Genomic DNA, 22,248 nt, shown 5'->3' on the forward strand with positions numbered 1-22,248 from the left:
ACTCGGACAATAGCTACTATTCGAATTTTGACACTTTCGGCCCTCTCATATATTCAAGCAGGCTTTGGCTAGCTATCATGCATGTCGCTGTTGGAGACTCTGCGGGGGAAAGGTCACGAGTGTAGGCTACCGATGTGTCACCTTCTTAGACTACGAAGAGTGCATGTGGTTTAAAACTCAATCCCCAACAACGGGCCAACAAAAGAAGAATATCGGTATCACAACATATGCCAATGTTTAGCCGTTGCGTGACGGTGTGATGAAAATCATGGTTGGCAAGTGATAAAGACTGATTCCAAGCAGGCTAGGTTTGCTAGCATGCATTTGGTTGGTTGCTATGGACAGTGCAAGGCTACGGATATCGACTTCTCGTGTGTCACCTTCCAACCTTAGAGCGACTGCATGAGGCATGCGAGCCTGTCGATACAAATGTGGTGGCGGCGTATATGCCAGCAGGTAGCCCACTGCATCATAGTGTAACATACCATGGTTTCCGACATGAGGAGCCTGTTCGAAGACATTTGCGAGGTCTGATACTCTTTGAGTTTCCTAGCTAGCTTTTGAAAATCTGGGCGCTGTGCAGCCCGACCCTAGATATTTCTCACTTCCGTAATCAGATCTTAAGCAGGAATCCACGCAAAAGTGAGACTACTTGTGATCGGCACATACCGCTATGGTGCTAAGCGATAAAGACCTGTAGGTGAAATCACTTTAATTAACTGCACCGATCTTTTCATGTGTGCTGAGACCTAAATTCAAGCGCGATGGTATCGCAGTCAAACGGCAATCAAACTCGTTTCCATCGACGTGCAAGGGACAGCAAGTACTTCTCGCCAGCAGAGAAGTCGGCATTGGATATCGACAATTTTGACCATCTCGGTTCCCTCTGGAATTCAGCCGTAGATGCACGGAGAGACTATGACTCTGCTCACGCTCATGGACAGAAGAGAATAGCCCAGAAATCGCGAGACATCGTAGCTTCGGCTTATGAGGTGTTTCGCGACATTGCCCCCATGTTGGAACTTGTCATAGAGATTAGCGCTCCTTACGGAGCTATCGCTATTGGCACGATTTCATTTTTTCTCATGGTCAGTAAACCAGCTATGATATCTCTCGTAGATTTGGCAAGAATCTGATCCTTCTAGGTTGCGAATAACAGGAACAGTATGGAAACTCGGATAAGAGTGACAATGACCACGATCAAGGACAACATGCCAAGTATTCAACTATACCAACAGATATACAACGATCGGCATCAACTCGATAAGCAACTGCAGACCAAAATCCTGATGGCCTACGAGGTTATGATGAGATTCTGTATGGAAACAACCAACTTCTATAAGATGAGCGGAATGCGTAAGCTATAATCACATGGCTGATTCGACACAGGCTAATCAGACAAGGGCGTTGGGTCCAATCGTTGATGGAGTCGAACGAATTGACAACCCTATCGTGCGATATGCAGAGCGCCTTCAATGAAGTCAGACTTCTTGCAGAAGTGTTACTAAGCAAGAACGTGAACCTTCTCAGAAAGGAAATTTCAGGTGATTGAGTGGAAACACCTGCTCTTGTACGTGGCACTGACATTACCTAGATTTGAGACGCGAGAATAAGCGTAAGCTTGATTTGTTGGCAAACCTACAGAAAGTACATGAACTTGTATTTGCTTACCATATGTAGGCCTACAGGACTCAGCCGATTGGAGAAAGCTCGAAAAGATTCAAGAGAGCTTCGGTCTGGATAGCTTTTCAGCGGAGCACCACGAAAAGATGCTGCAACGATACAAAGATGAGCTTTCGGTTCAAACTGAGCTGAATGTACCCTTCCTGGAGAATCTCCACGAGCCAAATCATAAGACTCTTCTAGAGCATAATGACTTCAGAATGTGGCAACAGTCAAGTCAGTCGCAGATGCTCCTTCTCGTGGGCTACAATGACAGATCGCTTTACAATTCTGCGCACTGCTGGGTTTCACCTCTGACCATGCACATCACAAGCAGCACCATGCGCCCTGAATGCCTTTATGCTGTTTACGTCGTCGGACTCCAGGACCAGGAATCGATAAAGAGTATTCTGTGTACGGTATTTTTGCAGTTGCTAAGACAGCGTTCCTCAGCGCTCCAAGCTGAAAAAAGCTACGCAGAACTGCTTACCACAATTCAGGAAGAAAAGACAATGGATGGCGATGTTCGTGAAGCAACTGCAGGCTTGGTCAAAATTGCCCTCCGGGTAATGAACATTCTTGGTGAATCAGAGCCTGTCTGGATCATCCTGGAACGAGTTGATAGGTGTAGATTCAAGGCATCGACGAGGCCTTGTGAGCAACTGCTGCAAATAATGGTTCATTTAGTCGAGTCATCGAAGGCAAACGTACGTGTTCTAGCTACTGTGAATGGATACGATTGGCCAGTTGACCAGCAGGATGATGCCTTAGAAAAGAGGGAGCCTGAGCGTGTTGTGACACATGTGGCAAAACAGAGACAAGTGTTTGTGTGATGGAGTAGTACAATGTTAGTGGTGGTCATGGATTTTATAACCTGCTTAGGTTTGTTAAGAGGTTGATAGATACAAAAAGATTCAATCTCTTACATAGCTCTGAATGAAGTAAACAAAATTCTCGCATTAAATTCATAACAATCCATCATTAGATATGGCACTAATCGGCCAATCGCTATCAACACATTAGATAGCGAACCGGAACGGGGCGCATAGAGGCGGTCAAGAATCCATGAACGGTCCTTATAAGTCAGTACGCAAATGCAACCGATAAGATAGCTATCAAGTTGCAGCAAGAAGTCTTGCAGAGAGGTGTCAGAGAGGAGGTGGTTAGAGACCGAGTCTCGAGATACGCGTTGGGCTTTTTCCAAAGCGGCCACTTCTAGATTGATTTTCGGGACGGCTACAGCCATTATAATAAATAAGACTTAAGAAGTCCGCCAGGACCGCTGCGAGGACTCTACAGGATGGCGCGGAGATTTGAAACCCCAATTGGGATGTACGTACTCTTCATGTTTTACTAATATAGCAAAATAGAAATTGGTACGGGTGTCAACGACAGGAAGTCACCACAAGTAGATGCTTAGATTAAGTTCAGGGGAGATTAAAGAGCAGCAAATTTTAGGATATGATTATGTTTAAATCCTAAAAATTCCAAGCGCACTAGTGGTTTAGTGGTAAAATCCATCGTTGCCATCGATGGGCCCCGCGTTCGATTCGCGGCTAGTGCAATTAATCTTTTGTCTCTGTGGCAAACATTTCATGTGCTCTCTCATACCTTACCCTCGTTCTTTTTCTTGTTCATGTGGCATGAGCAAACTTTCGCAAAAGTTCGTAGAGGACTAACCGACCTCATGTGTTGGAATAGTTTTGTTGCTCGTGTATTATATAGGCTTGAAACGACATGACATTCGTTAGAGTAATCATCTGTTTGTCAATTCACTTCATTGGCATGTAACTATTCGAGTTCGCAAGAGTCTCGTCACTTGCAGTTTAGAGGCATTTGGTTGTTGCTTAGAAAGTCGTAGGTAGCTATGGAGAAGTACCTGTGGGGCAGTCACGTCCTCATCTGTCCACGGTCACGTTTGACCCATTGTTCAGCTTTTCGTTATAGAGTTGTAGGAAGATGTGGTGATCATCCACAGCATGCTCTGGATCCGATGATAACATTGGGTATCGTCAACCGACCTCTGTATAAAAGTCTATCTATACGGGTTCCTTCTGTGAAAATATGTGCACCAGTACTTTTCCATATCGTACCTAACAGCTTTCCTTGTATATATCACGCCCAAATAAATGAGTGATTCTTACGACGCTTCGTTATAGTACATGGTCTGATGGCAAGCATTTTGTCACCACGTAGCGTCGGGATCGGTCCAACCATCCAATATGGACATAATCTAAGTATTTTACCGTCTTAACGGAAGCGGCGTCGCGGGTTACGCGCCATTCTGGGCTCCTCCTCGGCATTGGTGTCTTGCATACGTTGAACGACGCGGCGTTCAACGGGGTGATGGATCGTACCCGGACGCGTGCTGGCGATGTCTTTCATCAAATTCATCATCGGCATCATCGGGTGCGTCATGGGTGGTATGGGCGGAATGGACGGTATGAGTGGCATGGGGACGAAGGGGACGTTGAAAGCAGTCCGAAATATGTCCGGAGTGTTACCGACCATCATGGGGTCAAGCATCTAACCTGAACCACCTTCTTGATGATGCGGCCACTGGCCAGGCTGTTGACCACCCTGCTGGTTCTGTCCCTGAAACTGAGGCTGCATTCCAGGCAAGAAAGCTGGATTGTAATAGTTGCCGGGCTGTCCGCCTTGGCCGTGCTGCTGAAACTGAGGAGGCGGAGGGGGTACATAGCCTGCAGGCAGGTTCTGTGGCGGCTGAGGCCAGGAGGGGAAAGAAAACTGGGGATTGAATGCTTGAGCACCATTGCCACCAGCAAACTGGGGAGGGGGTGGTACTGGAAAGCCTTGAGCAGCACCGAACTGAGGTGGTGGCACTGGGTAAGGAAAAGACTGCTGCAGAGGCTGTGGTGGCTGCTGAGGATATGCATGGCCATTCGAAGGCTGGGAATAACCAGAGCCTCCACGTCTGTCGCCTCGATGGCCACGTCCACCTCGATCATGCTGGCGTCCACGACCTCTACCGCGGAAGTCACCTCGGCCGCCACGACGAGAACCACCGTCATTCATCTCTGTCGCGCCATGTGTGAAAGCGGTGGGACCCTGTGCAAAGTTGGCAGGTCTAGCCAGAGGGCGGTACGGGCCATCATCGTCATCATAGTTGAGACTAGCAGACTCCAGCTTGGGGACCTGTGCACCACCGCGTCCCTCTCGGTTACCTTCACTGCCACCTCTTGCCATTTGTCGGGCCTTACGTTTCTCCTTCTTCTCACGCTTGTGCTCGGCCTCCTTCTCATCGTCGGAAAACTCCATTTCATCCTCGCCGAGCTCCTCGTCATTGAGGTTACTAGCATCGGTGCCCTTCATTGCCTTCAGCGGCTGGGTAAATACACGGTCGGCGTGCTCGGGCGAATAAAAGATCTTTGTTCCTAGTGTGAGGTTGAACGTCTTGATTTCCTCCTCGTCGGTGAAACGCGCAATGTATCGAGGTTCGTGCACATTGCCAATGGTATCTGCAACAGCAGCAATGACAGTTCTATCCTCAGTACAAAGAACTGTACCAGAATCGAGAACTACATATTCGCCAGATGTGTAGGCCTTGATGAGAACAGCGTTCTCAACGATGATCTCGATTTCTCCCAGAGGCTTGATCTCCATATCAGATGTTATCTCCACGTCAGGTTTAGGAGGGACGTATTCGGCAACTTCATTCTTGGTGCGTAGTTGTGCGCCAGATGCCGAACCCTTTGCCTTGCCTTCGCCCTCATCATCTGACGCCGCCTCCATAAGAATACGCGCCATTTCCTCAGGGTTCAACAAGGTCTTCCCATCATCAGAGTCGTCGTCTGAATCGTCCGAATCATCGGAGCTGCTTGAGTCAGAAGAAGACTCATAGGGCGACGAATCAGCCTCCCACTCGGGATGATCCTGAGCTTGTTCACCTTGCGGTTCGACATCCTGCATCTCCGTGTTCTGTTCCTCGCTCTGGGGTGCCTGGTTGTTGTTCAAGCCCAATAAAGCTTCCAGACCCTCAGTGAGAGAAGGAGGACTGGGTGGGGCATTGTTGTTACCAGTGGAGGTGCTCGCCTCAATTGTGTCGTTACGATCAACCTCCATAGCATTTGCATCAGCACCGAGTGCATCAACCTCGCGGCCATCTTCAACAGCATTCCCCTGAGATGTGGCGGAATTGGCTGAGTCGCCAGCATGCTCATCTGAAGTGGCAGCAAGTGTGGCTTCCGCAGTGACTGAGACTGAGGGCGTGCTGGTTGAAGCGGCAGGGGTGTTCTCAGATTGTCCTAAAGTCGTAAGACCAGGGATCTGAAAGGGCGTTGATGCCATGTTTGAGGTTTGGACCACTCTGGCGCGCGCAGGAGCGAGACAGGAGCTGGATATCGACCACAACGATTTGTGAAATTCTTAGCCAGCAGTCTCAAGAAAGACTTCTTATGGCGTCCTGGCTCGTGTACACGTGTACGCGCAAGAGCGACAGAAGCCTCCCAGACAAAGCTGCGACAAACGTTCGATAGCAGAGTGTGTTACAGACTTGCCACAAGACCTGGATCGAGAAGCGAGCTCACAAGATGGCAACGTTTTGTCTTTAAAATTGTTTTGAGCAGCTTCTCATTTTTTGCGCCAGGCGACTGTAGATCCGCTAAAGCTTCAGAAAAATTAAAGTGGGCAGAATGTGCTGCAAGGACGGGAACTAACTCTAGCGCCTCTCTATAACGATACTACCATATACCACGTATCGGGGTTCCTGGGCACCGTCCGCCACAATATGGGACCTCAGAAGACGACGAGACGCAAGCAATAGGAGATGTCAATACAAAATTTAGATACACTAGCAGAAGAATTGACACATATATACAGTTATGTATAGCTATATAGATACTTGAGCAATTTGATGTGCCTTCAATTGGCACCTCCGCCTGCACATCTTTGTACACAATAGTATGCTTATACCGGGCTCATTGCCCCTCGGGGTGCGCTATACGGATCCGTACGTGCGTATACGTCAGGGACCCGAGCAGCTGGAGCTTCGCCCCAAACTCAAGCTGAAGCTGCTGAAGCTGCTAAAGTCGCTGAAGTCGCTGAAGTCGCTAACGTCGCTGAAGTCGCTAACGTCGCTGAAGTCGCTAACGTCGCTGAAGCTCACAAATTCGTGAAATTGTCATCAATTTTCATGATCAACAACGCCAAATCCATTGACTGCTCTTCACAGTCGCGTATCGCAACAACGCCGACACGATGCCGCCCAATGCCTCTGGCCATGCTAAGAAGAAGTAACAGCTGATTGTATCCTCTGCATCAGGACTTGGTTAACGCATTTTGACTCCAGGCCTCCGTCCATCTACGCCATCGAACCCATCAAAGCCTTCTACGTCTTTCTGGTCGCAAACCTGATTGCGGCTCTTTTCGCCCCAATTCAAGATTGTGACGAGACCTTTAATTATTGGGAGCCGACGCACTACCTGTCCCATGGATACGGTTTACAGACATGGGAATACTCCCCTGATTTCGCCATACGAAGCTGGTTCTATGTCGGTCTGCACGCCGTGGTGGGCAACTTCAGACGACTGCTGCCTCATTCCACAAAAGTCAGCGAGTTCTACTTCATTCGCTATGTGCTGGCATTTGTCTGTGCCCTTTGCCAGGTCCTCTTCTACCGGGTTATCAGTTTCACCCTGAACTCGAGGATCGGCTTGTTCTTCCTGATTGCGACCGTCATCACTCCTGGCAACTTTCACTCAGCCACCGCCTATCTTCCGTCAAGCTTTGCCATGTACATGTCGCTTCTCGGTGCGGCTGCGTTCATGAACTGGCGCGGAGGACTCAAGACATCCTGGGGCATTTGGTGGTTTGCCGTTGGTGGCATATTGGGATGGCCGTTTGCTGCCGCTCTTTGCGCCCCATTCCTGGTCGAGGAGGCCATGTTCGCCCTTGTTAGCAGCAAGGAAGGCTTCTTTGAGGCATCTCTACGAGTCGCTCGCGGCGTCATTGCTGCGCTTCTCCTGGTGGTATGTCTCGCTTCCAAAGTCTATTCCTCACCAAACCACTGACCAATCAAATCAAAGCTCGGCGACGCACTGATCAACACTTTCTTCTACAAGAAATGGGCAATGGTGGCTTGGAATATCGTCAGGTACAATATATTTTCCAAGTCTGGTGGCCCCAACCTCTATGGCACGGAGCCTTGGACTTTCTACTTCCGCAATCTCACTATCAACTTTAATGTGTGGTTTGTCTTGGCACTGCTCTCGCTGCCACTATTTCTGGTCCAGAAGGTTTTGTCAACACGCCAGCATGGCTTCCAGACTGGCATGAGAACCATCATTTTCCTCTCTCCGTTCTACCTTTGGTTGGCAATCTTCACGTCGCAGCCGCACAAGGAAGAGAGATTTATGTACCCTGCGTACCCGTTCCTGTGCTTCAACGCCGCCTTGGCGCTCCACATCATTTTGAACGCCTTCGGAAACTCGGATCCGAAGACTTTGGCGGGAAAGATACCTGCCAGGCTGAAGCTCCTTGTTGTTACTTCGGTCATTTTCCTTTCCTTCGACATTGGTGTTGCTCGCATTTTTGGCTTGTACACCAGCTACTCGGCACCGCTCAAACTATACTCTCCGCTTGGCGCTGGTGTCTCCGGCCAGCAGGGTCTTGGTGGTCGGGGAGATAGTGTATGTTTTGGAAAAGAGTGGTACCGGTTCCCCAGTTCTTACTTCCTTCCTCGAGATATGCACGCAAAATTCATCCGCTCAGAATTCCGTGGACTTCTCCCCGGAGAATTTTCTGAGGCCCGCACGGGCTTCGGTCTTTGGAGTGGTACTTGGCTACCTACTAACGGAATGAATGATCTGAACGAGGAGGACATGGGCAAATACACCGATATCCGGCAGTGTTCCTTCCTGGTTGATACACACTACCCTCTCAACGAAGATCCCTTGCCGCCCAATGAGCCTGACTACATCGCCGACGCTGAGAACTGGGAAATAGTGAAATGTGTGCCGTTCTTGGATGCCGCGAGGACACACCTGTTGGCAAGGGTTCTATGGGTACCTGAATCAAAGCTTGTGCCGCAGAAGTTCAGACGACAATGGGGGGAGCACTGCCTACTTCGACGAAAGAAGTAGCCGTAAATACTCGGTTATTGCATGGTTTCGTGGAAAAATGAGGAAACGAACAAATGAAATCACTAATACCGAGACTTGGACCGGCTAGATAAGAGAATGATGCTCATAGACATGATCTAGAAATTAGTTTCTGACCGTATAAAGGTTGGGAAATCACTAGATTCTACAGAACCTTGCGGCCTCGAAGTTTGACCGAGTTGCCTCTCCTCTCGTAGCATCTTTTGTTGCCAAAACATCAACTTCGGTCTTTGGTGCGCCAGAGCAGCCAATCCACGTCCTCATTGGCCTCAGTCGGACGACATCCATGGCAGTGGGTTGTAATGATGGCAAAGAAGCTAAAACATCCACGGAGGTTTTCTGGCCCAAGTAGGCCAATTGAGCATAGGCCCACTTCCAAAAGTGGAATGAGGGCCAATTAAAGCTGGATGCAACGTCTTGCTCCGCCGGTTTGCAGCAAACCCCGCCTCATCTCCAAAGGATGGCCATGGCTTCTATTAAAGCTAACAAGCACGTCGTAATCTGGAACTCTTTCGCCTGTCCATATGGAATCAATCTTGGGTGATCAGGTCAGGATCCTGGATATTCTCCCTGATGACAAAGGCACGACGATACGCTGCCAGCTCCGTGTCGTCTCACTTGCGGATGACCCTATCTACGAGGCACTCTCGTACGTCTGGGGTAGCCCGCACCACGTTTGGGATGGCGCGTACGTCGATCAGTCGAAGGCGAATCTCGTTTCTATCGAGATCTCGAATCGAAGACAAGAGGTAACAAGTAATCTCTACGCTGCTCTGACTCGGCTGCGGTCCAGCAGCAAGAACAGGCCGGTGTGGATAGACCAGCTCTGTATCAACCAGAATGACTACGAAGAAAAGTCGACACAAGTACAGCTGATGCGCAAGATCTATTCAAAGTGTACCCGCGGACTTATCTGGCTTGGAGAAATCCGAGACGATATACCCGAGAACGATGCCGCAACTGTAGTTGAGTATTTGGTTTACATCAATGCTCTCCTGCACTCGGATGGTAGCTCGCATTTGGCATTACCGAACTTCACGAGGTCCAGGCCCGACTTCGAGCGCTTCTTGAAAGCTCTACGGTCCATTCACCGGTACCAATGTACTTGGTGGACTCGGATATGGACCTTGCAGGAAGCCGTTCTCCCTCGAAAGGCCGATATCTTCTGGGGTCCCTTCATAATACCATGGAACACATTCCTAGACGCTGCCCGTTTCTTTACATTTAAGTCCTTCCTGGAGCTGGATATTGCCTCCGGCCTTGGCAAACATGAGCAGTGGGTCATGTTTGACATATTCAGATACGTGAAAGCTCTTGCAGATGCAAGATATAGGGTCCACGCGGGTGGCGTGCACATGCAACTAGACCCGATGCACATCCTGAGCCGCTGGCGAGGGCGGCTTGCTTCCGATCCACGTGACAAGATCTATGCCTTGTCCAGTCTCTACGACAACAAGACACTACCAAGTAGTGGGAAGTGCGACTACAGCCTTACGGTACAAGAGGTTTTTGAATCGGTCACGATGGACCTAATACAGCTTTATGGGGACCTCCGGCCGCTCTCAATGTGTCCTCGAGTCCTCTGCAAGTACGCTACACCGGGAATCCCTGGTTGGGTGATCGACTTGGGATCTGAACGAGGTTATTTCGGTCCTTGGACCACTGACTATCGTCTTTATGATATGTCTAACGCCAATAAAGGCATGAACGAAGGCCCCATTGTACAGCACGTGCAGGGGACTTTAGATCTCAGCGGTGCGTATGTTGACAGAATCGTAGCTGTGGAGAACGAACAACACAGAACCAAAGATGTTGGAGAACTGCTTGAAAGGATGAGGCGGTGGTACGCTTTTCTGCCGCAAGTAGACTTGGAGCCTGAATATATGGTCAAAGCGGAGGCATTGACCAAGGTGCAAATGGATTTCGCAAGGCTCATGCTGAACAATGTCCTAAGAGACAAAGACTGGAACTATACGTCTATGATAGCCGATCGAGATCTTCAGGGCGTATTTGAGTTCATGAAGACTGGGAGACCTAACCATACTATCGAATCAATGGTGGCTTCAACAATGTACCGGGCCTTCTTCATTACGGAGTCAGGCCTCATGGGTTTGGGCCACCTGGAGATGCAGGCAGGTGATGAGGTTTGGATTTTGAGCATGGGGAAAATACCGTTCACCCTAAGAAGGCGATACCAGACCAAGCAGACCCTAACGGAGTACGAGTTTTTCGACGCGTGCTATGTTCAGGGGATTATGCAGGGAGAGCTTTCTGAAGAAGAAATGCTACGGCCCGAAGAGATGATTCGAATAGTCTGAGAGCATAGGGCTAGGGCACGATGGTCATAACCAGGAGCGCCAAAGCTAACACCCAAAACTCCAGTATCACAACGACAACTATAGATAAACAACCCGAAAAAGATATTTATTATAATCTTAGATTCTTGATACACTGAGCATACATGGTTTTGTATTTGGAAATTAACTCGCGTATCCCGACCTTGGATGTAGCATGATTCCCTCATTGGGTGATAAGAGACTGTCGTTATTCCCCGTGGGTCTACCGAACTCGGTACAATTGATCCTTCTGATAAGTCTAAGGTTAGGTAGTTTAGACAGAGGATGTAAGGATATCTTAATAGCCACAAGCTTTCCCGTTTCAATTCGTTCATATTGCTCTCTCGTTGATGAACTCGTCTGACGTGATGTCTTTGGCGTGTTTCAGCGCAATCTTGTCGGTGATCTGGAAGACCTGTCCATCCCATTGAAATGAGCCGTGCTCCTGGAATTTTCGGAGGGATAACCAGGCCTTGCCAAGATACCATATTGAAAGACCACTGCTGGTGAACTATTTAAACATCATAATCGGTTGACTTGTGGAGTCGAATTCTAGTGTACATATACCTGGAGGCTGCAGGTGGATGAACCAGTAATAGGGCGAATGCTGTAGCTGGTCTCTGAGCCCTGGGGCTCCTAGCTTCATTCGTGTGCATTAGTCCAGTTCACGCCGACTTCCCCAGGACGATCGATGTCCAAGTCGGAACCGGGACGATGTTTTCAGGGGACTGTTCATAAATAACAGGAGGGACTCAAATTCGCCTCAGAATCACTCACGAGTGACATTACAAAGCAAACCCTTTCCATCTTGCAACTGAACCTATGGCTTTCGTGGTCTTGAAATTGGGGACACCAACAGCACTGAAACAGCTGAGCTGCGGATAGAAAATGACCATGGTTTGTTGTGAGATTCATCCGAACGTTAGCCTTGGAATTTCCATCAGTTGTATCAGCGAAAGCAAGGCTTTTATCTATGGTGGGTTTCAGTTGGCATGGCCTACGCCCGGGCTCAAAACATCTAGGGAGGTCACCCTGGCCGCTAAGGTTAGCTGTTGAGCGCTGTAGCAACATCAAACTTGGCCCCCTCGGACCATACTGTAACAGCGTACTCCGTACCAGGCTAACCTTGGAAACGTCGCTGTCAACAACACGCCAGTCATCTACCGATGAAGTGCTGTTTCCAGTGAGCTTCTTTCTACGCCAACTGTCAAGAATCTTCCGTGCACTTTGAATATACCGGCGAAACACCCCTTCAGCGTTTGACCAATCAACATTGAAAGCGAGAATTCCCTTGGGTGCATATTCCGAGCACTCAGACTCGGCCATCATGATTCCCGGTCCATCTCCGTGCCAATTTCCATTTGTCTAAGTTAGCACACTTCGACCTTGTGCACGTATCCGTGTTCCTTGGTTATTGCTTTCCGGAGCGTGTCCGTTCCATGTCCATGAGTAAAGCGCTCCCACGTAACGACTCTGTGCTTGGCATAGCTTTTGGCTCATATCGAGCGCGGGTCGCTTCGCATTGTCACTATTATTCGCTACGTGTTGCTCGAGGTCCTCAAGGATTATTGATGTTCTTTTCATTGAGTGAATTCGCCATCGCACATCCTTCTCGCGTGAAGCTAAAACGCTCTTGCTCATCCGAAGTAAGTGCACGTATCCTAGTAATGAGACTTATCTACCCTCGCCTTGGGCCTTTCGCCCTGAGACAGGTATACTGCCATGCTCGACCTCCCTTCAGGTGAGTATAGCTACTCCGTCCGGTTCATAAGACTCCCGTGCCATCCGCCCCCCTTGACACAAACAACTAGCAACAGTGCGCATTTCGTTTGCATATAACTAGTCACCACATGCCATCTTCGTCCATTTTGTAGACCCGTCAATCCAGCAACACGAAGCAATGATTCTCCGGTGTGTTATCGGTGTAGCAGCGCTGCTTCGGCTTGCAACTGCTTACGCTATTCCCTCCAACGACGGGTTCCCAGCACCTGATGATCAACAGCTGCTCCTAATCGAGACACAAGCGGGCGGCGTGCTATCAGACGAGGCACCTCCACCAAAGTTGAGCGAGGGTGCAATCGCAAATTTCCAACTCATCGCTTTCAATGAGCAATTCGAAGTCGCATTTTTCTCGTCTCTGATAGAAAACATCACCAACAATGTTGAGGGCTACCAATCGGTTCCCGGGATGGCAAATACTGGCGCATTACTAGAGATTTTGAAAAATGTGAAAGCTGTAAGTCAATTTTGAGTCATGGAAACAGTCAACACGAAGGAATAGATACTGACAAAGTCCACAGCAAGAAGAGCTTCATGTAATAAGCGCCAAGGACGTGTTAAAGCATTTTAATGCTTCGCTCGTCCCTGAACCATGCGAATACAAATTCCCAACCACCGATCTGGAATCGGCACTGTCGCTGGCCGTGACGTTCACGAGTGTTGTTCTCGGTACGCTCGCCGATGCAGAAAAGTCATTTGCGGACAATGGTGATGCAGGTGGTGTTATCCGTCAAGTCGCCTCAATTATTGGCCAAGAAGGGGAGCAGAATGGGTTCTATCGATTCATGTTGAAGCGCAAGCCTTCCGACAAACCATTCTTGACGACGAATACCGGAGCATTCGCATACTCGGCACTGCAGCAGTTCATCGTGTCGTGCCCGTTTGACGTCAATGCCATTCCTATACCAATATTACCGCAGCTCCAGGTTCTCACAAAACCGGAGGCCAAAGACATGACCTTGAGCTTCGCAGCCGACCTCAGTCAATCCGGATTGGCTGTAGGAGATATCAAAGAGGAAGGGCTTTTCATCACATATCTCACGGGGCAACAAATTCCGATCTCAGAACCAATCAGCAATGTTCAGGGCTTCGGTAGTATGATCAGTTTCGAGGCCAAATTCCCGTACGCAGGGAACATCATGGAGGGTCTTAGCATTGCCGCTTTGACGAACTCATCTAAATTCGCAGACGCGGATGACGTGCCTGCTAACACTTTGGCAGCGCCAGGACTAATCGAGGTTAATGAGATGTTACACGGATACTGAACGACCATTTAGTGTAATAGGAATGAGTTGGAGGCGTACGGGATATAGAATACTATGTAATGCAATAATAACCACATCATTTCATCGCGAGCTGGAAACGGGGCAAAAGCACGAATTTATCGTCCCTGAGTATGATCTGTCCTTGTTGAAAGTACTAGGTCAACGTCAACTCTAGACCAGCAACGAATTTGAGGGCTGATGCAGGCCTCTCTACTTACTCTACTGATACAGATAATTCATTTGACGGAATTCAAGGCATTGTTTCGTGAAGAGCCACTGATTCGACCCAGTATACTAGGTTTACTTGGCGCCCAACCCCACCATCCAATCTCGTCACCAGGACCCCCGCTAGGCAGTGAAAATTTGATGTTTTGCCTACATGGTCTGCATTAACACGATTTGCAACAACGAGGTCTGTTGGCAGAATTGGCATTGCGTCTGACTACGAGCTACTCTTCGAGTAATCAGTACGGCATCAGGAGATTCTGGGTTCGATCCCCAGGCAGACCTAACGTTTTGCCCTCTAGCCGCCCACATGTGATTGAAACTGGCATTCGGGTTGGGGATTTTTTATTTCTCTCTCCTCTGGTGCCTCTTGGGCAGCTGCCATACCAGAAAAAGAAACATTACAACACAGTTTCCCGTCACCAAATTATGTCACCAATTAGAGTATTTGGTGATCCTGTGAAGCTTGATTTTTTAAATCGCTTAGACAGCTGGTTTACTATGACACTATGAAACTGAAAGGCCTCTGGGTATACAGCGTCATAAGACTACATAATCATGTTCTCATATTCGTTGATGAAACGGTGTGAATGCTCATTTGACAGATTATGTTTGAAATCTGCTTAGTTGCATAAGGTAAGATTACCGTTACAGGCAGAAGAATACTCCATGATGGCAACAGCATGATTATGAGAACTCAAACGAGTGGTCTATTAACAATATTTACAGTGAATCCATTGCCAATGAATACGATATCTATCATGCATGGTCACTCTCACAACAGCTTAACATGGTAGTCTAACTATTGTGGCCCTCATTGACTCTCCAACTTGCCGGGAAACCGAACAATTACATGCATGTGCAAAAGAAAACCGAAATATCGGATAAAAAAGAATAAATGTGATGCGTATGTCGCTTCTGTGGATCGAACACAGTGCCTCCAGATTTCGCAACTGAAGTTGAGGCTTCAGTCTGGCGCTCTCCCAAGTGAGCTAAAGCGACTTAGTGTTCGTGATGAATTCTGAGTTGGTCTCAGAATCACATAATTGGTTGGGATAGACCAATGTATCAGTGAATACATTAGTAGTATTTGTTTGAGTTCACCTAGAACCCAGTGTTGAAGTTAACAAGTCCGTCATGCAAGTTATGCTCAGGTTGGTGACGAGAAATGTGAAGAGTAGACGCAATATTTGCGTGCAGGATCACCCACATGTGTAGCGCTAGTCTAGACAAAAGATTGGTACAGTATGCCCACTTTGTCACATTAGTGGCCTACGCATCCCTGAGCCAGTCGCTTGCAGCAGTATTTACAACTTGACAACTCATGACAGCCAATATCTATCAATGATTGTATATCTGTCTAACCTTAAGCATTCCTTAGTGGTTCCGACATTGGCTAGACTTTCAAATACTCAGATTGGTGATTGTGGCAACAAGCGGATACTGCAAGCCAGCTATTTTGCTGCATAAGACCCCCATTCACTGATCATCTTTCCACCTGTTCACATCTACAACACAAATCACATACTTCAATGGCTGCAGTTCAGGTGAACAAAGAGCCCATTCGCCATCCGGACTGTTGCCTAAGTCTCTCATCAACGCTGCTTGACAAATTAACCATCACTTTGATCAGAGTTGGTGCAGAAGCGGGGAGGCTTGTGCTTTCAATCGGCAGTGGCTCCGGTCTCCTCGAAGCACTACTGCTTGAGAAATGGTCCACATCAGCAGGAGCAATATTGTCCATCGAAGGCATCGAGGTTCAACAGTCGGTATCAACCTCCCTTAACAAGTTTCTCCCGGAACAGCATCACTCTTCCGTCAAGGGCACATGGGATTTATCACCACGCGCGGCTGATGCGTCCGCTTTGATGTTCGTGTATCCTCGAAACCCAGATTTGGTCAGTGGATACTTGCAGTCATATGCGCTTTCAACTGATGCCGCATTGGATACGGTGATTTATCTTGGTCCCAAATGTGATTGGGCTGAGTTCGAACAGTGTTTCTCAGGGCTGAACGGGTGGTCGACGAATGTAGTTCCTGATGAAGAGAGTGGGTTATTGGAGTATGAGATGTTGGCTGTAGCGGAGAGACGATGATGTTCTACAAACCCCAACACAAAATCAGGCTTTCATCATTGCAGGAGACGATTAGCCGTATGAATTTTGTCGACATGAGTCTTATTTGCCTCCTGTGATAAAAGTTTGCGGTAAGCATCCCTGTACTGGCGAAAGTGGTACACAGTTTGGCAGGTATCGAATGGCACTTCGAAAGGTTTGGCTAAAACATTATGTCTAGTTTGGATTGCGAGCATAGCCACCAGAACTGTCCTGTGGTTGGAATGAGCAAATGTTACACGGTCTCAGCAGGTAACAGACTCTGAGAACATGGTAATATTATGGAAATACCTTCCGCCGCGGAGTTCATCTCGGATAAACCTTCATCGTGGGTCAAAGCGAGGCTCAAGTGGTGTTAGACAAATTCCGCAGCCTTCATCTCTCGGTGTCGTCTTCATGAAGCCTACGTTCTCCGATCGTGCTTGATCTGGAGTTCCGGTCTCCGTCATTAACTGATTGGGACTTTGGAGAGCAAAAGTGACAATTCACATCTCATAGAGTAATATGTGATTGAACGCCCTCTTTGTTGTACTCTTGGCAGTGGCGGATCTGCTCACAATGGGAAGGTCCGTCTCCTCCCTCTTGCTGGCCGGTCAGTGTCCTCTAAACAGAAATTTTTACGCAGTGCATCCATGCTGGGCGCAGCAGAGGGCAAACGACTTGCATAATATGGGGGAGGGGGACCATTATCATACTCCTTCCGCTCCCAATACTTGCCTCCCTCCGTACGGAATTGCATCATGCTCGATGATCTCAGTGAATATTCGCGACATATATGAAGACTTGCACATCAAGTGGGTCGGCTGAGTGGGAGACATGAGTGAGAACGATAGAGCCATTCTTAAATAAGCGAAATGTATGGTGCATATTCTCCATTGTACTGTCAGGGACATGATTACAAGTAACGTTGACGATCTCGATGGTAACCTCAGACCTGCCGGCATGTTCTGCTGAGATGGCTCATCGATCCTCGTCTCTATGAATGCCACGGTGATGGTGTGCTATCAACCTTCGAATGAATGGAGACTTCCGAGCAACCTCGCCTGTAACTTCAGCTTTGCATACCGGTTTTATTTGCCAATATGCAACCATTGTTCGATTTCATTAACCATTTCATTATTTGCAGTGCACGTCTTTTAGCTGGCTATCGGGAGTGGCCGACAGGCGCAACTCCAAAATTCTCCGACTCCACCCTTTTCTCCACCAAGAGTGTGTATGCGTTATATTCTCTTCCCAACTCTCACACTCAACAACCAATCATAGGTGAGATGGCCGAGCGGTCTAAGGCGCTAGCTTCAGGTTCAAAGCCTTCATTGCTAGTCTCATTGAGGCGTGGGTTCGAATCCCACTCTCATCAAGATTAAGAACTGTAAGATCATAGTCAAGACTAGACTATGGTCTCACATGCTTTTGCCAATTTGAGGAAATATATTCGTCATAACATTCTGGAGTAACATGTCCCTTGGCCTACCTAGTACGGGCTCTCTGAGCTTTCCCAAGAAATCTTATGCTGATGTGTTGATGACCACTTCCTTTTGCACCTGAGCTTCCTCTGTTTGATTGTTTTGCTTCAACCGATCTTCTCGCTCATAGCGACTTTCACTCGAGGAATCAAAATAAGCTGGTAAAAATCAGTCAGTGTAGCGAGGTTCTTGGTAAGGCAAAGCCAACTCACGCTTCTCGCCGAAGACAGTCGTTCGAATTCCTCTCCGGTTGCCCTCATATCTACCTGGAATTACACGATGTAATACACACCTGTTTTTGATTAGCCATACTGCCCGGGATCTGTGCGTTCAAGACATTACCTGTTGTCCCACATTGCTACACTGCCTACAGTCCACTTCCATCTGACGTAATGGTCGTCGGCAGAATGGATGTGGTACTGAAAGAAGTCGAGTAACTTGTCCGACTCGACCTTATTCAACTCGGCGAAAGAGGTAACAAAGCCAGGATTGATATTCAAGGCCTTGAGTCCAGTGACCGGATGTGTCCTCACAGCAGGATGATGGGAGTCCACAGGAGGCCGGTTAGGCCCGACACCCCAGAGGTCTAGAATGGTATCGTACTGCAATCGCGAGGTATGCACGGCGTGTAACCCGTCAATGAACCGTTGCATTGCCTTGCTTAGTGTATCATACAGCCCATAGCCAGACACCCAGGCGGTATCTCCTCCAAGGTCCGGGTGCTCTTCCATACGCAACATGGAGTATGACGGCGGGTTGATCTCAAACGACGTGTCCGCGTGGAAGTCACCGGATGGCCAGGGAGTATACTTCAAGACCTCGCGGTGATCCTCCTTGCTTCCACGGATAATGACATGCTTTGCATCTTTCTGTGCAGGATGCCTGTCGAGAATACCATAGTGCTCGAAAAGCTCAACTTGCTTGTCCGTGGTCAGATCTTGGTCTCGGAAGAATACAACACCGCGTTCATTGACGAGAAGTGCCAATTCATCAAGTTGCTGAGGTGACAGCTGGGAGAGCTGGACGTTCTCAAGAACAGTGCCGATCGATTCTGTCAAATCAGCCCGCTTGGCGACAGAGAACAACGCTTTCTTTTCAGGGTCGGCGTAGGATGCACGGTCCTTATCAGGGATTATCTCCTTTCGAGGTTCCTCGCTTGGTGTGTGGTGTTTGATCTTTTCCGAGAATTTCGGGTGAAGTGTTATCGGAAAACCCGAGTCGGGCGAAATGTGTTTGCGAGACTCCAGATGTGCCATATTCTCCGTTCGAATAGTAGTACCGGTGGTGTATGTTTCGAATAATGGGAAGGCCACTTCAAGATGGCCGTGTCATATTTATAAATCGCCATCATCCGACTGAGCATCCGGTTTGATCACGGCGGCGTGGACGCGCCCACCTCTGAGTGGTCATTCACCATCTTCTAACCTCGAACTACGCATAGCGCAATATGCGGAAGCGATGAGGTATGTTGACCTTTCGAGGTCTTGATTCGCCAACATTTCCATCCCCACAGTGGAGGACGAGGCATGAATCGACCCCACGTATTTGTTGTATTCTCTTATCTCCTCACAAAGACATAACCCTTCAAAATGCGAATTATTGGGCTAATCATTTCGGAAAGGAGGAACGCTTTTGCGAAGTGTGTCGGAGCCCATAGCCGAGTGAGTACAGAGTGCTGACTAAAGAGCGTGACGACACCGGCTTGAAGATGGTATGAGGCATTGATGTGCTGCTATAGACTAAATTTCCCCGGACCATGGTAGCTCTTCACAAGATCTACTCATGCTATATCGAGACATCTCTAAATCACATCGCTTTTTTTTCTTTTTCAAATAGCTTCCCCCGAATCTTTCGTTATGCTGAAGTCGACGGACCTATGTGTTTGGCCTGTTACGATGGACATCGCGTTCGAGGATTCGGAGCACGAGCTCGTCAATCCATTATTTGACCAATAACCTCTTGGCATGCGTTACTAAAATGTCGTTGGAAAAATGGTTATATGCATCGCTCAGTACTACTTTCAGGGCGATGAGTCGAATTAACGCGCGGCCTGATGGATTCCTGGCTTTGGTTGAATGATACTACATACAGCCATAATCAAGCGGGAGTCGACCTGGAACCTGGGGTGGGGCCAGAAAAGAAAGGAGCGGCAAGTTGCAACATATAGGAATAACTTCGCTACGGCGCCAACGCAGGCTATGAAGGCTATGAAGGCTACTCTCGCAAGGTAATTTCCTAATAGGCGCTTGTTCGTTGCTTCGGTTAGCGGTCGGTTTTCTGAAGAAGCTAGCCTAGGCTGCATAGCTCTAACTAAGCCTGATCTGCGCTGGGTACGGATCCGTACCCCACATAGTAGACCCGCAAGCTGAACTGACCCCTGATTGATATCTAACTATAATCCTTGCTGGCATCGTGCACGTATAAGATTGAAATCAGATCATTGGTCAATATACTACGGCCATTGGTTTTCAGCTGCTGCCATGAAGAAACCTAGACCCAAAGAGTCCTCAGGCCTTCTCCATACCGTCGTGGTCAACTCATGAGGCTGATTCAATGCTCAGAATATAAAGCAAGGGTATTGTCCACTGCTGTTGTCTTGATACCCTGGGCCAAGACATCCACATCACCACACTCTTTCTGATCCTTTGATCACTTGCACTCATTCAGTGATAACTACAATGGCCGCCGTCAAGTCTCTCGTTCTTTTACTCGCCTTGAGCGAACGCTCCTTTGCTGCAAAATGTGGCTTGAAATCCAGTGTCCTGCCAGGCTACTCAGCCGCCAGCGTGTCCTCCAGCACCAACAACTCGACGAGCACTTCTAAAGCCTACTCGCAAAGTGCCTCTACAAACAGTTCTAGCACCTACTCGCAAAGTGCCCCATCAAGCGCTTCGCCGGATAACGCATGCACCAGTCAATATGATTCTGTTTCAGTTTATCCTATTCCCACCTCGTCTTGGACCACGACGGTGACCTTGACTGCTACCGAATGGGTGAGTACTGAATAAATTTGTCCGCATAAGTCGTTGGGCGCTGGTGACAGCATGTCATCCAGCAATGGCTGAGGCGCCAGTATTTCCGACTCGGTCTTTTTCTCTTTCTCCTTTTTATTGGGCAGCGGGTTAATTGTATCACAGGTCTCCTCGGCTGAAGTTACTTCGACCATCACTCCTTCGCCTGATACCACTACCGCCACTGAGACTGTTCCTACCACTATAACAGTCACTGCGAACACGGATACCGATGTAGTGACACTGACTTCAACGGGTAAGGCCAAGCCAGCCTGCAATCGACAATTTGAATCTTGCATTACTAACACGTTTCTAGACACATCCACCATCACAGACTTCAACACTATTACCGAGACAGACACAGCAACTACGACAGTGTTCTCAACAAGCACAAGCACAAGCACTGTGTCTGCCCCCGCTGGTTTCACACCTATCCTTGAGAATTCCGATTATGTTGCCAAGCGAGACGGTGGCTCCGAGGGATCTCAGAAGTGCAGCGCTGGACCCAGTGGGCCTGTTTTCTCGCCCGCGGCTTATATCGCATCTGTGGACTGCGTCAAGACTTCCTTTGTCACCGCGACTGTGACCAGCACCAGCACTGACAGTGCTCCGACGGCCACAACAACTCTGTCGGCTTCCACCGACACAGCTACGTTGACAATTACCGAAACGTCAACTAGCACTGAGGTGCCCGCGGAGATCACTTCGACTGAGAGCGAGTTCACTACCGTTACCACCACAACTACTCAAGACGTTACAACTACGGCCACCGTCACATCTACCTGTAAGTCAACTACTGACCTCACCTATTCAGCTTTTACGGACAAATCACATTCCTAGCGGCTCGAGTGGACAAGTGCTGACAAAATATGTTTGCAGCAACCGTGGAGTCCGTCGTACCGGCCGCCACACCTTATTACGAGGCATGCGGAGCATCAAACATGCTCGTCACAGCCAACGGCGGTAACACTGTGCAGCAGATCGAAATCCGCCGTTCCGGGTACAACTTCCAGGTTGGTTCCGCAAGCAGCGCCTATGATTGCTGCGTAGCTTGCCAGACGAGTTCGACCTTCTGCGCTGGTTCCTTCTACGCCAACTCATGCTGGTTTATCTCTGCGACCACCTGTAGCCCGAACTCAGCCATCCCTATATTCTCCACCACCTCGGGGTCAAGTAGCGCCTACATCCTCAGCACTGGACCCTGTGGTACTTTCACCAATGGCGGCAACATTTAAGCGAGCTACGATGTGGAGCAATTTCAAGGCTGATGCCCAA

General features: G+C 48.6%; 8 protein-coding genes and 4 non-coding genes across 12 annotated transcripts; 9 read left to right on the top strand and 3 right to left on the bottom strand.

The window, feature by feature from the left end:
- The first annotated feature begins 203 nt into the window (after positions 1-203).
- On the top strand, positions 204-2,620 carry BKA67DRAFT_543781 (uncharacterized protein). Its single transcript, XM_046101212.1, has 6 exons — positions 204-696; positions 761-1,088; positions 1,146-1,356; positions 1,404-1,544; positions 1,595-1,615; positions 1,681-2,620. Exons 1-6 carry the CDS (start codon positions 674-676, stop codon positions 2,493-2,495), a joined length of 1,539 nt encoding a protein of 512 aa, XP_045963307.1. The 5' UTR covers positions 204-673; the 3' UTR covers positions 2,496-2,620.
- A 535-nt stretch (positions 2,621-3,155) lies between these two features.
- Positions 3,156-3,226, top strand: BKA67DRAFT_t4. The gene has a single exon. It is a non-coding gene; the product is annotated as a tRNA-Gly (tRNA).
- Positions 3,227-4,944: 1,718 nt separating this feature from the next.
- Positions 4,945-5,592, bottom strand: BKA67DRAFT_509391 (Gar1/Naf1 RNA binding region-domain-containing protein; the record flags this gene model as incomplete). Its single annotated transcript, XM_046097238.1, has 1 exon — positions 4,945-5,592. A coding segment is annotated over one exon (648 nt), but the record flags the coding sequence as incomplete, so codon positions are not given.
- A 1,287-nt stretch (positions 5,593-6,879) lies between these two features.
- Positions 6,880-8,762, top strand: BKA67DRAFT_652427 (family 22 glycosyltransferase; the record flags this gene model as incomplete). The annotated part of the gene is made up of 3 exons (XM_046106166.1): positions 6,880-6,914; positions 6,971-7,649; positions 7,707-8,762. 3 exons carry the CDS (start codon positions 6,880-6,882, stop codon positions 8,760-8,762), a joined length of 1,770 nt encoding a protein of 589 aa, XP_045963309.1.
- A 542-nt stretch (positions 8,763-9,304) lies between these two features.
- Positions 9,305-10,526, top strand: BKA67DRAFT_589357 (heterokaryon incompatibility protein-domain-containing protein; the record flags this gene model as incomplete). Its single annotated transcript, XM_046104448.1, has 2 exons — positions 9,305-10,464; positions 10,508-10,526. 2 exons carry the CDS (start codon positions 9,305-9,307, stop codon positions 10,524-10,526), a joined length of 1,179 nt encoding a protein of 392 aa, XP_045963310.1.
- A 2,490-nt stretch (positions 10,527-13,016) lies between these two features.
- BKA67DRAFT_652429 (late sexual development protein) lies at positions 13,017-14,160 on the top strand (the record flags this gene model as incomplete). The annotated part of the gene is made up of 2 exons (XM_046106167.1): positions 13,017-13,352; positions 13,417-14,160. The coding sequence occupies 2 exons, from the start codon at positions 13,017-13,019 to the stop codon at positions 14,158-14,160; spliced, it is 1,080 nt and encodes a 359-aa protein (XP_045963311.1).
- A 411-nt stretch (positions 14,161-14,571) lies between these two features.
- Positions 14,572-14,670, top strand: BKA67DRAFT_t5. The gene has a single exon. It is a non-coding gene; the product is annotated as a tRNA-Arg (tRNA).
- Positions 14,671-15,295: 625 nt separating this feature from the next.
- On the bottom strand, positions 15,296-15,387 carry BKA67DRAFT_t36. The gene has a single exon. It is a non-coding gene; the product is annotated as a tRNA-Phe (tRNA).
- A 530-nt stretch (positions 15,388-15,917) lies between these two features.
- Positions 15,918-16,481, top strand: BKA67DRAFT_652430 (uncharacterized protein; the record flags this gene model as incomplete). Its single annotated transcript, XM_046106168.1, has 1 exon — positions 15,918-16,481. The coding sequence occupies one exon, from the start codon at positions 15,918-15,920 to the stop codon at positions 16,479-16,481; it is 564 nt and encodes a 187-aa protein (XP_045963312.1).
- A 1,280-nt stretch (positions 16,482-17,761) lies between these two features.
- Positions 17,762-17,856, top strand: BKA67DRAFT_t6. Its single transcript has one exon. It is a non-coding gene; the product is annotated as a tRNA-Leu (tRNA).
- Positions 17,857-17,996: 140 nt separating this feature from the next.
- On the bottom strand, positions 17,997-19,468 carry BKA67DRAFT_7523 (alpha-ketoglutarate-dependent sulfonate dioxygenase). Its single transcript, XM_046109413.1, has 2 exons — positions 18,305-19,468; positions 17,997-18,254 (listed from the first exon to the last, which is right to left on the bottom strand). The coding sequence occupies exons 1-2, from the start codon at positions 19,216-19,218 to the stop codon at positions 18,131-18,133; spliced, it is 1,038 nt and encodes a 345-aa protein (XP_045963313.1). The 5' UTR covers positions 19,219-19,468; the 3' UTR covers positions 17,997-18,130.
- A 905-nt stretch (positions 19,469-20,373) lies between these two features.
- BKA67DRAFT_685758 (uncharacterized protein) lies at positions 20,374-22,246 on the top strand. Its single transcript, XM_046109011.1, has 4 exons — positions 20,374-20,955; positions 21,100-21,229; positions 21,290-21,757; positions 21,853-22,246. Exons 1-4 carry the CDS (start codon positions 20,641-20,643, stop codon positions 22,206-22,208), a joined length of 1,269 nt encoding a protein of 422 aa, XP_045963314.1. The 5' UTR covers positions 20,374-20,640; the 3' UTR covers positions 22,209-22,246.
- Positions 22,247-22,248: the final 2 nt, after the last annotated feature.

The sequence above is a fragment of the Truncatella angustata genome (assembly GCF_020726525.1).
Source record: "Truncatella angustata strain MPI-SDFR-AT-0073 chromosome Unknown BKA67scaffold_1, whole genome shotgun sequence".
NCBI lineage: Eukaryota > Fungi > Ascomycota > Sordariomycetes > Amphisphaeriales > Sporocadaceae > Truncatella > Truncatella angustata.

What these genes read in the sequence shown, in the direction of transcription:
- BKA67DRAFT_543781 (XM_046101212.1), top strand. Translation starts at nt 674, where the DNA reads ATGGTGCTAAGCGATAAAGACCT. An exon ending in GTGCTAAGCGATAAAGACCT is followed by an intron (nt 697 to 760) that starts GTAGGTGAAATC and finishes CCTAAATTCAAG; the next exon opens with CGCGATGGTATCGCAGTCAA. An exon ending in CTATAAGATGAGCGGAATGC is followed by an intron (nt 1,357 to 1,403) that starts GTAAGCTATAAT and finishes TAATCAGACAAG; the next exon opens with GGCGTTGGGTCCAATCGTTG.
- BKA67DRAFT_7523 (XM_046109413.1), bottom strand. Translation starts at nt 19,218, where the DNA reads ATGGCACATCTGGAGTCTCGCAAACACATTTCGCCCGACTCGGGTTTT. An exon ending in GTAGCAATGTGGGACAACAG is followed by an intron (nt 18,255 to 18,304) that starts GTAATGTCTTGA and finishes AATCAAAAACAG; the next exon opens with GTGTGTATTACATCGTGTAA.
- BKA67DRAFT_685758 (XM_046109011.1), top strand. Translation starts at nt 20,641, where the DNA reads ATGGCCGCCGTCAAGTCTCTCGTTCTTTTACTCGCCTTGAGCGAACGC. An exon ending in AGTGACACTGACTTCAACGG is followed by an intron (nt 21,230 to 21,289) that starts GTAAGGCCAAGC and finishes ACACGTTTCTAG; the next exon opens with ACACATCCACCATCACAGAC. An exon ending in GGCCACCGTCACATCTACCT is followed by an intron (nt 21,758 to 21,852) that starts GTAAGTCAACTA and finishes ATATGTTTGCAG; the next exon opens with CAACCGTGGAGTCCGTCGTA.